At 36.4% G+C, this 12,914-nt stretch overlaps 1 protein-coding gene across 2 annotated transcripts; it reads right to left on the bottom strand.

Moving 5' to 3' along the window:
• Nucleotides 1-321: 321 nt before the first annotated feature.
• Nucleotides 322-12,070, bottom strand: LOC134846336 (uncharacterized). Of its 2 annotated transcripts, XM_063863642.1 has the most exons (9): nucleotides 11,484-12,070; nucleotides 10,159-10,399; nucleotides 8,948-9,099; nucleotides 5,905-6,086; nucleotides 5,457-5,628; nucleotides 4,257-4,384; nucleotides 2,168-2,318; nucleotides 708-815; nucleotides 322-494 (listed from the first exon to the last, which is right to left on the bottom strand). In XM_063863642.1, the coding sequence occupies exons 1-9, from the start codon at nucleotides 11,874-11,876 to the stop codon at nucleotides 447-449; spliced, it is 1,575 nt and encodes a 524-aa protein (XP_063719712.1). In that variant the 5' UTR covers nucleotides 11,877-12,070; the 3' UTR covers nucleotides 322-446. The 2 variants fall into 2 exon arrangements, with proteins under 2 accessions (XP_063719712.1, XP_063719713.1); XM_063863643.1 differs by lacking the exon at nucleotides 322-494 and having other exon boundaries at nucleotides 735-793.
• Nucleotides 12,071-12,914: the final 844 nt, after the last annotated feature.

Below are 12,914 nucleotides of genomic sequence, written 5' to 3'. Positions count from 1 at the left end.
TTGAAATTTTAAACAACAAGTCTGACTATAGTTGACAGGCCTCCTGTTATGTTGTCAATTTACCAACTCGCTTGATTTATTGGCTTAGTAAATTTATTTTATGTTGTTTGAAAGACGATTCGGTTGTTCGGTAGACGATCGCTTAGCTTCTGTGTTAATGATTTTGCGATGCAAATTGATCGTATAAATATGGATTTTAATTTTGAACTTCATGTTCAGATGGTTCAAATAATTCAGCTTTTTTTTGCTTAGAGAGTCGAAATTTGTCATAAGAAAAAACCACGCCTGCATTTTCGTATCTAATAGTTCAAAATGATAATATTGCGTAGGAAGATGTTTTTTCAAATTCTTTCATCTGTCGTCAATTCAATCAACTATATATCAGTTATATTGAATATTGCTGCGTATAATAGTCTCTGCTCATACGGTACAGCTGATATTTTCCATTAATTATCAGATTCAAATCCGAGATTGTCCTGATCCGGTTTGTCCACCTAAAGCAGAAGGAAAGGAACAATTGGGGGTTGTAAGTTTCCTAAAAAGATGAACTGTTGGGATCAAGGCTCTAAACGGGATTTAAATCTCAGGATTTATACCTCTTCAACAATTCTTGAAATACACTTAGTTTTATGTGAGCGTAAGATCAGTTCCTGGCGGATAGTTTGTGGACGTTAATTGCGTAATTTTCAGATAGTTCAAGTGCTAACCTTAATCAGTGGAGTCTGCATGCGGCTTCCAGGTTTACTTGAACAGCCTCCGTCACCGCCCTTTGATTCATTAGTCATCTCCTTATCTGTCTCAGATTCGCCATGTGGCTTTTTGTACACAGGGTGGCAAAATGATCCATTTTCGCTCCTAACTTTTTTTCCATTCTACATTTATTATAATAATCAGTTTCAGACAAATCAATTTGGCTAGTACTTAAAAAAGAGCGCGTTAAAATATATTTTTGATGTCGACCGGTATTTGGCACAACAGGTCATTCAAGCTAGAAAACACTGAATTTAAAAGGTAACGAGGAGAGCCGGTTACTGTGCAAGTAGCACAGAATCTTCTGACCTAGTCTTAAAAAACTACAAGAAAAAAATTTTTTTTCTTTTTCAAATTAATGTAGTTTTTTATGCGAGGTGTGATAAAAAGATCTGATTTAAAACTATATTTTAGGCTTTTTTGACAGTCCTAGTAATATAGGAAAACAGGGCAACCAATTTTGAAAAAAAAATAACTAAAAAAATGTAAAAAACAAAATGGCATTAAAATTCTCCAAAAACTAACATAAATCAGCTATTGTAAACGTCCCAAATTAAGCATACTCGCTCGAATTTAGACGAAAATTTCAAACCGATTTTTCGCGACACTGGGAAAACTTTTTTGAAGTTTTTAATGTCGTTCGAATCACGACTTAAAAGAGCTTTACTATAATATATCACTCAATTCTCTCCGATGATTATTTGTGGTAGCTGATTTTGCGTGAAAAAAAAAACTAAAACACACCCGAATACAAAATTTTTTCCATTTTTCACATGGTCGTAACAATCTGAAAAAATTTCTGCCAATTTGTAGTAAAGGTTGACTAATAGTTGAAGAGGACCGTTCTTTGAAGTATCGAAACTAAAATTTTAAAAGCATTGTTTCTTTCGCATTTTTTGTGTCAAGGCATTTCTTTTCAATATTTGTCACGCAAAATCAGGTACAAATAATCATCAAAATGGTTCGAATGATATTTCATATTAAAGCTCTTTCAGTTGGACAGCACTTTAAAAAATCCGAATAGTTTTTAGTGTCGAGAAAATAGGTTTAAAAGTTTTGCTTTTTAATGTAATATCGAGCAATTAAAGCGAGCGAGAAAGTTTTGTAATAGTATTATTATTATATCTTAAGTATTATTATTATATCTGGTCAGCTTAGACTCCCGCTTGGTTTTTACAACGCTTCAATGTTTTTAAATTTCGTAGAGTTTTTTGCGCTTTGTACTGCAAATGCTTTTAATCCTCCTTGCTGAAAAAACTGAAGGATTTTTGTTTGTTTTTCAACAAACAAATAAATTTTGAAGAATAGTTTTCTTGACTATTTCACTTATCTCCGTTGTGTTTAATCGTACGACTCATTTACGCTTCGCCATTGTGTACAATTTTACGACTCATTCGGTCACCCTGATCTTGTTTACCTTGTCCGTCTCATCAGTGGGCGGGGGATCCTCTTTTTTCTTTTTCTTGGCAGAGTTGTAGAGGCGCATGAAGGTGTTATAGGCCCGTTCGAGCATTAGAAGTACTCCTGAGATCACTGTCACGATTTGGAAGGGAGAAGTGGCCATGAATCTAGTGCAATGCAGAAAAAAATGCATGAGCGATGACTGAGTCCGTTAAGCATTGAAAACCGAGGGAGCGATTTTCGAGAAAAGTGGACCTTTTTAGGGTGACCAAATTGTTTCTGGGTTATTAAAACGGAAAAAACTAAAACTAAATTTATTTCTCCAAAATGACTGATCCATTAGTAGGACTTTGAGAAAATGCGCAAGGCCACAATTCTTCGTAAGCGAAAATTCGTCGAAATCCACAAATAGTACTATTTATTTAACAAAAGCGATGATTCGTAGAGCGTGACTATTAGTACCGAGCGATAATTATTCCCGAAAAAGCCTTTGATCAGAAATAATTTAAATTCTAACAGCAAAGCAATAAATAACACGCGATCTGAGGCACGCGAAGTATTGCAAATATTTAGGCATATTTTACAGCGGTCTCCATGCAAATTTCTTAACAAAATTTCTTTCTTTTTCCACTTTTTTTCCCGTTTTTTATCAGCTTTATAAATGGCCTAATTAATATCGACTTAGTGTCTGCTTATTGCGTCGTTACGTCCGAAAAAAGTTTTTGTGTGCCTGAGTGCGCTCTGAGGGGAAGTTTTTCTGTTTTTCTTTTTGTCATGAAGGGTTCTGCTCAGGTTTTTTCGGCTTTGTTACCGCTTGGCAATTACAAATTAAAATCCAATCAAATATCCGGCGCATCTGGAGTAGAGGTAAAACAACTGCTTGATACAGCAAAGAGTTGCGGATCGAATCCGGCTGGGCCCTTTTTTTTGCAAACTGGAGTTGTTGTGCTTTTTCGGACTATCCTCCGTCTGTTTATTTTTGTCGTCTTAGTTCCTGTAGTTCGATGCTTCATCTCTATTCCAAAATTTTGTAATCGCCATTCTTGAGACGAAAAAGCCCGGGACTGCCATTCCTGCCGAGGCCTGTTTTTAATGCAAACTGTTTTTCTTTCAAATTGAATTTTGGCCAATTTAGATAATTGTCTTATTGTCCGTCTGCTTATTTTTGTCGGCTAGTTTCCGCGTAGAATTTATTTTTTTTGAAGGTAGAGCTCTTTTCTAGCATTCGTATTGCTTTTTGTGAAGCTTCTTATGGTGATTATGGTTTCGTTACAGGATATTTTTGGCTTTCTTAGCAATTTTTGTTTTAAAAAAAGATTTTTGAGGCTTTTTTTTTTCAGTTTGAAGTATTTTTATGAGTAATGAACGTAGAAAGGAGTCTTTTTTTTAAAACTTGGATTATTTATAGCATTCATAAAACTCTTTGTTTTTATTTCGCAAATGGTGCGAAGCTCAGCTTCGCCTCTGTGTTGAAGATGTTTTCCATAGCCTTTGCTTTACCTCCAAGTGGGCCTAGCGGTGACCTTATTGTATTGGTTTCTGTTGAAGAACTGTCCATCAAGGACAAGTTGCTGATTCCCGCGCTGACTAGCCGTGAATTGCAGATATATTTGATGCAGTAAGACTTAAGAAGCAAAGATGTAAAAGGTAAAACAAAAGTAATGATTGCAAGCCAAGGGTTTCGGTGCTACTGATTGTTGTTAATTAACGTTATCTGAACATTAAACCATTTCAATTTGCATATTGATTGAAAAATACAGCAAATTTTCTGCATAAACCTGCTGCGTTTTTTAAAACTCTACGCATAATTACAATCAAGTGCATCAAGAAACTGTTATTTATTTCCACATATCAATTAAAAACTACTAATTGACGCCTGATACGAATTATTGCCCCGTGTGAATTGTCGCCTTTTCAAAAAAAGTGCGAATAATTGCTTTCGATCAATTGTCGCTTTCAACAGGGTGTCACCTCACACCTAAAATACCGTCTTTTAGACCCACACAGTTTATTATAGCGCCAAAATTGCCTTAAAAATGTTGGAGTCGATCGTCGGGGAGGAATGGAGAGTTGAAGAATTAATGGATTTGTTATGTTTTACTCACGTGTCTCCCTCCATGATGTATCCGTCCTTCCACTGAAAAAGGGCCTCTACATGGGCCAGTGTGGCATTCGACTCATGTTGTCCTATCTTCTCATTCATCCCACTTTTGTCCAGCCCCAACAAAGAAATCTAAAATAAGCAAACACCATATGTAGTTATTTGGCTTTACTTGATTTTTTTGGAAAAATGAGTGAATAGTCTTATGTGCCTCCGTTTTATACAAATTGCATTCGCAATTAATAGGGAATAATTCCTTAAATAGTGTACGTTTTAGAAATACTATAGAAATTTAGACAATCAATGGGTTCAAATACAATACTGTTTCGACAAGAAGTTTTTTTTTGTCGGTTATTAAAACGTGGACCATCATGCCCAAGACAACGCAAGCAACTGAGCTACATTGTAACGAATCTGCCATGAAAGGCTTGTCTGTATTACGCTTTGATTTGACAAGCCTTTCATAGCAGATCCGTTGCGGATGTAGCTCAGTTGCTTGCGTTTGCGTTGTCTTGGATATGATGGTCCACGTTTTAATAACCGGCAGAAAAAACTTCTTGTCGAAACAGTATTGTATTTGAACCCATTATTTTCTGATTTTCTACAGTATTTCTAAAACTTTCTGGAAAAAATTGTGTCTTAGGGCGACCAATTGATTTCCCAAGCTCTCTTAAAACACTATAAAAACTATTTTGTGATATGATTATACGAAAATGATTATGAAGCTCTTTTTTGGAAAGTTTCAAACCAAAAACGCTTTTTTACGGCGCGAGCTTCCCCTCAAACTTAGTGCAGTAGCGCTGAAGAAAAATTTAGGCTGTTCGGTTAAAAAAAATGAATTCGCCCAACTAAATGGAGGCGCCTTCAGGTCGGTCAAGGTTTCGAATACTTGAAAGAAAAACGTTTATTGGTCGCAAGCTTTTGTGATACTTACATTGTTCAAGATTTTAGTTAACTCTTTTGAGCGAACTGAAATTTATACCTAAAACTATCTTATATCTTATGTTAAAAAAATGTAGTATGAATACAAACTTCGTGACGTCGTTGACGGATGTTTATTCGTTGCCTCGTTTAAGCGATAGATCTGTCGCTTAATCGAGGCACCGAATAAACATCCGTCAACGAAGTCTGTATTCAAACTACATTTTTTTCAACATAAGATCATTTGTTTTATTCTAACCCATGGTATTAGCATTATGCTTACCTCCATGTCGATTCGTGTGGCCTGTGTTGACCCGAACTCTTTGAAATCCTGTTTGCTCATGAGGAACACAGTCTGGTAGTCTGCTGACACGAAGTTCATCGAGTTACCGAGGATGAGATCTGCGGCCAGCAACCATCTGTCGTCCGCTGACCCAGTCAGGGCAGTTTCAAAACTAAAAGTACTAGCATATATTAATGCGGCAATTTCTGTTCTGGATGAGTCATTGTCCTTCAAGAGATCCTCAATAAACTCATGTGAACAGAATTGTTTCAGTCCTTGTAACAATGTTTTTTTTTTGTTTTTTTTTTCAAATTAGGAGATGTTCCTTGCGAATCTCAGATATCAGAGAAGCCATTCTTGAAGCTTTGCTTGTAAAACTGCGATAGATGATTTGTTATTGATGGAGTTTCATTATTGCGTGAAGCAGTAAGAACTTATTTAAATTTACAGAAGTTGTGCGTCGTCATATTTGTTGACGAGTATGCCCCATGTGCCCGTGTCAGTGATGGGTACTGTGAGTTGTATGGCGGAGGCGTGTTTGAACATCCACTGAGCGGGACCTCTGACCAGGTGCATGTGCAGGTTACTCCCACTCTCTTTCTCCTGTGTCATGAACGGCGGCAGCGAGGTCTAAGGAGAGGAGACATTGCAAATAATTTGTCTGGTAGTCATTAATAAATCCGAGCAAATCGAAAAATTGACTTTCTACGTAAAGCAATTCTTCAGCGTAGTAGCTTCTACCATGAAATAATTATGCGGTTTTGAAAGATCTAATTGGGAAGGGTTTTAACTGCTCGCCTTGAAATCTGTTGATTTTTAGTAGTGCCACTCACATTTGTTTTTAATTGCTGTTTTTTATTATTGTTTTTTATTCCGCTTTTTCACAAAATACAAGCTACAAGCATCGAAGTTTATGGAATTTTTTTATGGAACCCGCAAAACAGTGATGTGTTGTTGATTGAATGTCAACAATAACAGAGTTATAGAACGTTCGAGTGTTTTGCACAATGCGTGACCAGTGCTTCAATTACTGGTCAGTGTTTGCCTTCTGAAGTCGCCTTATCCTAGCATCGCGCAATAGTTGTTTTGGTGCTAGGGATTTTAGCAGACCGGTTTTTTAGCAGACCCAGAACAATTAGCAAGTCAAAGCTATTTTCAAACGCGGTATGGGCGGTCAGCGTCCGATTGCTCCGCTTCCACTCAACACGAGTGTTTAGACTGTTGTGTTTTGAAGTTGATGGTATGTTGACAAATTGTGCGATAATTGTCTCAATTGGGGAAGCGTGACCCAAGACAGCGTCTTTTTGAGTCTGTCAATCAACCATGCATCAGTTTATTGCGTCGATCTGCTAAAAGACTCATTTTACACTTTTTATGCTAAAAGATTGGTCTGCTAAACGATCGGTCCCCACTTGTTTTATACTCTCACGTTTTCAGAGAACATGCCAAGAGTTTAAATTTTAATTTTGGTCTTCTAAACGATCGGTCCCCACTTGTTTTATACTCTCACGTTTTCAGAGAACATGCCAAGAGTTTAAATTTTAAACAGTGTTTTAAAACATTTAAAACGTTTTTTATGGTTCTGACTTTCGAAGAAAACGGAATATTTATGCTCGGTGTCAGTCAACTTTCGCCGATCGGAACAATAGTTTTCGACAAGAATTTTATATACCCCATTGAAGATATCAATTTACAGAGTTCGAATGTAAAAATATATTCTACGTCCGGTTAGTTTTTGAAAAATTCTGGGGGTTTGAAAATTGCCAAATTGGCTATGTTCTGGACTAAATTATGGGCGCTTCAATGCTGAGTGCGTAACGCGAATCAAGTCCAGCAGAACAAAATCGTTTTAAGCTGAATTGAGGCTTGCTAATTGGTGTATAAATTTCGTACGACTCAAAATTTTACACTTTGATATTGTTCAAAATTTAAAGTTTTCAATATTTTCTTTTCCAAAAAACTGAATCAAGGGGCAGTCGGAACACTCGGGATTTTGCCTTGATATACGAGCAGTCTTATTATACTTCGTTACTTGAAATTTCAGCCAGTCTTCAAAATGCGAAAAGATCATAAAATTGTAGTCAATAAATATGGATGCGAAGATGATTTGAAGTGGGCTTTTGAAAGATATTGAACTCTTTGATTTTTGTTCCGATTTTCGTAACCAAAATAACGGAATATTTGTGCTCGTGATGGGCACATTTTTCTTCAGACAAATTTCGACTTTTTAAATGCCATTTTTGAAGGAATTTTTAAAATTGCCATTTCGGCCGATTTGGGACAATCAACGCGCGATATATTTCACGCTATTAACGCGTAAGTGGAAACTTAGTCCGTCTTAGAAATCGTTCCAAATTGATCGAAGGAAGCTTAGTTGCTATAATTGATTTGTTAATGGAGCAAAAAATATATATATTTTTTTCATTCTAATACATTTAATTTTTTCATGTTATTACTGCTCCATAGACCTCAAAAGGCAGTCGGATTATTCAAGGCTTCCCCTGATACGAGCAGTCTCGTTTTTTGTTTCAAAAACTAATACATTGAATATCAAGAGGTTGCAATAATTTAAGTTTATGTAAAATGATCAGTAAAGACTTCAGATGAACTGAAAATACAAAAAAGTTTGAAAGTTTGAGTTATAATACAAAAAAGGTTGAGTTAAAACTTCCGGTAAGTTACATTTATTGAGGCGAACAAAAACTTGTCAGGGCGAGCAAAGTTGTGTCAGAGCCAGGAGCGTGAAAGCGTTGCTAACCTTAGTTTTTACTTCAAAGTCTAAATTCAATTGTGTATTAAGCGTTAACCAGTAATTTTTTCAAGGATATGAGTCGCGAACGTTCAGTCAAGGGAAGATGTAAGTTCAATGAAGACTGGCTTCAAGATGGTAAATTTAAATTGTGGGTTGCTAAATCAACAACTGAGCATGAGTTCAGATGTGTTCTTTGCAAGAAAGCATATACGCTGGGCAACACGGGTGTCAAAGCGTCGAATGTTCTCCGGGACTCTGCAAAACGCAAGGAGTCAGAAATTGAGTGCCAAGGAAGAACTTGAAAAACTGAAAAGAAGCATGTAAGAAGAAGTTATTTTGGTATTAATTACTTTAAGTTATGTTTTTTCTGGTAATTTTGCGTTTTTTCAATCTGGACAGCTTTTTTTTGCAATTTTGAGACTAAATGTCAGGGCTTGAGCTTCAAAGTTGTCAGGGCGACAGTTAAATTATACCGCGTGGCCTAAACTCCGGCATGGATCTTACTGGGAGTTTAGGCTCAAAGTTTAAAGTTTGAGTTTAGACTCCCGGTAAGAGCCATCTATTGTAGCGCATTGATACTTAAGTTTCTTTTGTGTTATGATTTGAATGTTCAATTCGAATAATTGGTTCTGTTACAAACACCATTTGATTCAATTCTTAGATTTTTTTCTCAAAAATATTAAACCACTGCTCGAATGTGCATTAGAATACAAATATACCAAGAACCATAAAATTTCACCTCGGTTGTCCCACTGAGGGAATCGGAGGACAGAAGCTGCATGGACATGGGGTCACATGTCTCGTTTTTAGGAAGGTTTTCCAGGTCCAGAGACGTGAAGTTGAACAGCTCACACGTTATCAAATCAAGATCCACGCCAATGAACACCATTCCTGATATAGGAGAAACTATTGTAACCAGTGTAATATTGATTTTAAAATATATTCATTAAAAAGAAATCAAAAGTTTCAGCATAGAGAAATTCGATTCATTTTGGCAAATTCAACCATTGACAAATCCCGGCTTAAGGCTTCTCTATGGTTTCATTGGAACTATTCTCTTCGTGTGCCTTTTGAAGGCGCTGTGCCAAGCATTGTCGCGGACAATAAAACTGTTCATCATCATAATCATCAGCATCGTTGATTTTCCACCCTCTTCTTGGATTCGAAGGTGTAGTGAGAAAATATTCTGATCTGATGATGATTTCGCGGTGATTCTGATGATTTCTGGAAGACTGCAATTTCCCAACTCTATCATAGCATTATCAATGTAATAGAACTCTCTAATTCCCAAAGAAATTTCTGCAGCTGCAAGCATTTTTAAATTTTCGAACAATGATTTCTGTTAGGGATATTTGTACTTGTGAGTAAAAGAACTCTAAAATCTCACAAGTACAAATATCCCTAACAAAGTTCTTTTAATGCATTTGGATGGATATTTAGCACAGAAACGGAGTAATAATATTTATTGCTATCGCTGTAATTATCTGTGCATGTGTAATGATTGTTTCCTACTAATTCCTACTACTTTTAGCCCAATGAGGGCACTATCTTGACAATAGTTACATGACTACTTACTTTTGTTACGGCAATTATCATCATGTCTTGTAGTGTAAGCTCTCTTTAGCTTTGTTTGAGCCTTTAGAAGCTCCTCTCAAAAACGGTCATAGTGAGCGTCGGATTAAATTTAATATATAATGAGCAGCAATGATAAAATTGAGGTTGACTTTCTCCCAAAAATGACCTTAGCGGCTAAAGAAATATTAAAATTTCAAAAAAATAGATTCTTTATTTACTCGATGCAAATACAGACAATTGAAATTTTGTTTATTTAACTTTTTCTCACAGTTCATTGGTTTTCCATTTTTGAGTTGCTTTTAATAACAGGTATGCCATTATCTAGTGAAGATATGTATTTTGCTTTAGGAGGTCGAGTGATGGTTTCAGTCTTACCAGGCTCTACATGTGGTCCATCCATCTTCTTGGGTTTGTAAATGGAGGCAGGCTGCCCACTCGACTCAATGAACTTCATGAAGCTCAGCACTGCACTTATGAGACACAGAGTCACCACCCCCAACACTATTATGAGCTGCAGTAACAAACGGGTCCACCTGAAGACCCTTCTGCACATTTTGGCCCCCTTGCTCGGCCCTTTCTTCTGCTTTGGCTCACTCTTTTTCGGTGGTACATACGCCTGCAAATAAAACAAATGTACCTAGCTTTTGATTGGTACAAGTATTGTGACAACATCATCTCATTTAATTTGGACGGGATGATTCTCACCATTGAAAAAGGGGAGAAACTTTGTATTCGGGTGTTTTTGTTTTTTTTCCACGCAAAATCAGGTACATCAATTGATCATCGGACTGGGTTGATTGATATTTCGTATTGAAGTTCTTTCAGTCGTAATTCGACCACATCCAATAAATTTTCCAGTGTCGAGAAAAACCGGTTTGAAAGTTTTGATTTTTTGTCTAATTTTGAGCGAATAAAGAGCGAGCGATCTTTTCTTAGTTTAAGTCGTTTAGAATCTGCTTATTTATGCTCAAGTTTTGCTCGAGCTAAGTTTGTTTTTGGAGTTTTCTAACGCCATTTTGGGATTTAAAAATTTCTGCAATAAAAATTTGATTTTTTTTGTTGTTCTAGCCATCTTTCTTCAGACTATGACTGTCGAATATGCCCAAGTTGTAGTTTTTTTGTTTTTATCACACCACGCAGAAACGGTTTGAAAGTTTTGATTTTTCGTCTAATTTTGAACGAGTAAAGAGCGAGCGATCTTATTTATGCTTAGCTTAAGTCGTTTAGAATCTGCTTATTTATGCTGAAATATTGGTCAAGTTGAGGTAGTTTTTGGAGTTTTGTAACGCCGTTTTGAGATTCTAAAATTTTTCAAAAATTTTCTGCAATAAAAATTTGATTTGTTTTTGTTCTAGCCATCTTTCTTCAGAATATGACTGTCGAATATGCCCAAGTTCTAGTTTTTGTTCAAATTCTTTTATCACACCACGCAGAAAAAAAAAACCTATTTGAAAAAAAAAACGTTTTTGAGTGTTTTTCAAGACTGGTGGCAACATTCTGGGCTACTTGCAATGTAACCGGCTATAATTGTCCAAAATTAGTTTCCTATTTGGGCTCAACCAGAGATCGAGGAAAGAAATAAATAAAGCGTAGATTCAGCTCATTTAGATACAGAATTCACTTGCAACTTGTTTACTTGCCAACTTCTGCATCAATTCCTTTCGAAATCACTTCAGTCATTTTCCCCACGATTGACTCACCTGTTCCTTTTTATCTTTCGTCATCAGTTCTGTTTGTTGTGCGTTAAAAACAATAGCTGCGAACGAAACCTTGCTTCTAGCACTCTCAGGACGATCGCTGTCATTATTATATTCTTGCGCATCACTTTCTACAGGCGCTTGTTTCGGAGCCGACTTACTTTCTCTCGCTATATTTTCAACATTGCAAGTGCGTTTGTCTTCTTTTTCATTAGCGTTTATAAAATTCGGTGTTTTCACACTGGTCGCAGATGGGCTGCGCGCGTTTTCCTCGAAGCCGAGTTCGCCACTTTCGGGGTTGTCGTCCAAAACCACTGCTCCTAAGTTGCGCCTCTTTCCAGCAGTAGCCGAGCCACGATTTCGCGCACTATCTGCGCTTTCAGCCCACACGTTCATGTTGCAATCTCCGTTTATGGAGATTGGATAATTTGAAGTACGAACTACGATTACTTTTCCAATGTACTATTACGTTGCTTGACGGGTGTTTATTCTCAAACATATAATTTATCGAACCGCGTTTTGAGTGAATTAAAAAATATGGGAATAAAGGTTTAAAACGGAATTCCACGTAGAAGTTTTTGTTGAAATGACTGTGAATTATTTATTACTTGGCAAGCTGCGCATACTCGCAGGTGTGCATATGGTCAGTCAGCGCCTTCTAATGGTGCATATTGCATGGTCCTTATAGCATGAGACAAAAATGGTGCAGAAAACGTAAAACAAGTGTTATTTCATTACTCGCAAGAGAAATTGTCTCATAATCGGAAACCAGGCTTTTTCATCCGACCTTTGAAGTTGGTGAGGAACTTTGTCTTCAGGTTGGTTTAAGTGTTTATTTTTTTTGTTACTTTTTTCATCGAAAAAATTACGCAAAATCAGGTACCACAAATAATTACCAGAGGTATCGAGTGACATATCATATTATAGCCCTGTAGGTCGTAATTGAAGAATTTAAAAAGCACACCTTTTGACGTTGATTTATTGAGTTCTTTAGAATAAAATTTATTACAATGAATTGATCTTCATTTTGCATGTTGGTTTCCCGTTCAATTTTACGAAAAATTGATGTTGTTATTTTATAAGTTGTTTTTATGACAGTCATGCATTTTGTATCGCACGTCATGCGAAGCTCGGCTTCGCCGTTGTGGTAATTGACAAAAGTTTTAACGCAAAAACTATCCCAGTCAAAATAATCCATTTGCCTCTATTCGACAACTCGCCTGTTTTAATCGTCAATAAACGAAGTGAAAACAATTATTTAGGGCGCGTCTTTTGCTTGTTTACCGCTTTGATAAAAATCGCACAAAGAAACGAAATTGACTGTAGATTCAGCAGTGGATTTGGTTATTTAGCTGTTTTAGCAGAATAAAGTAATCCCACATTGAATAACCTTTTTCCGAAAGAAGTCAATCATAAAACAATTACGAAAACTCC

Source organism: Symsagittifera roscoffensis, chromosome 5 (genome assembly GCF_963678635.1).
Source record: "Symsagittifera roscoffensis chromosome 5, txSymRosc1.1, whole genome shotgun sequence".
In the NCBI taxonomy this organism is placed as follows: Eukaryota; Metazoa; Xenacoelomorpha; order Acoela; family Convolutidae; genus Symsagittifera; species Symsagittifera roscoffensis.
Note: the sequence above shows the minus strand (reverse complement) of the source record. Positions and strands in the feature narration are given on the sequence as shown.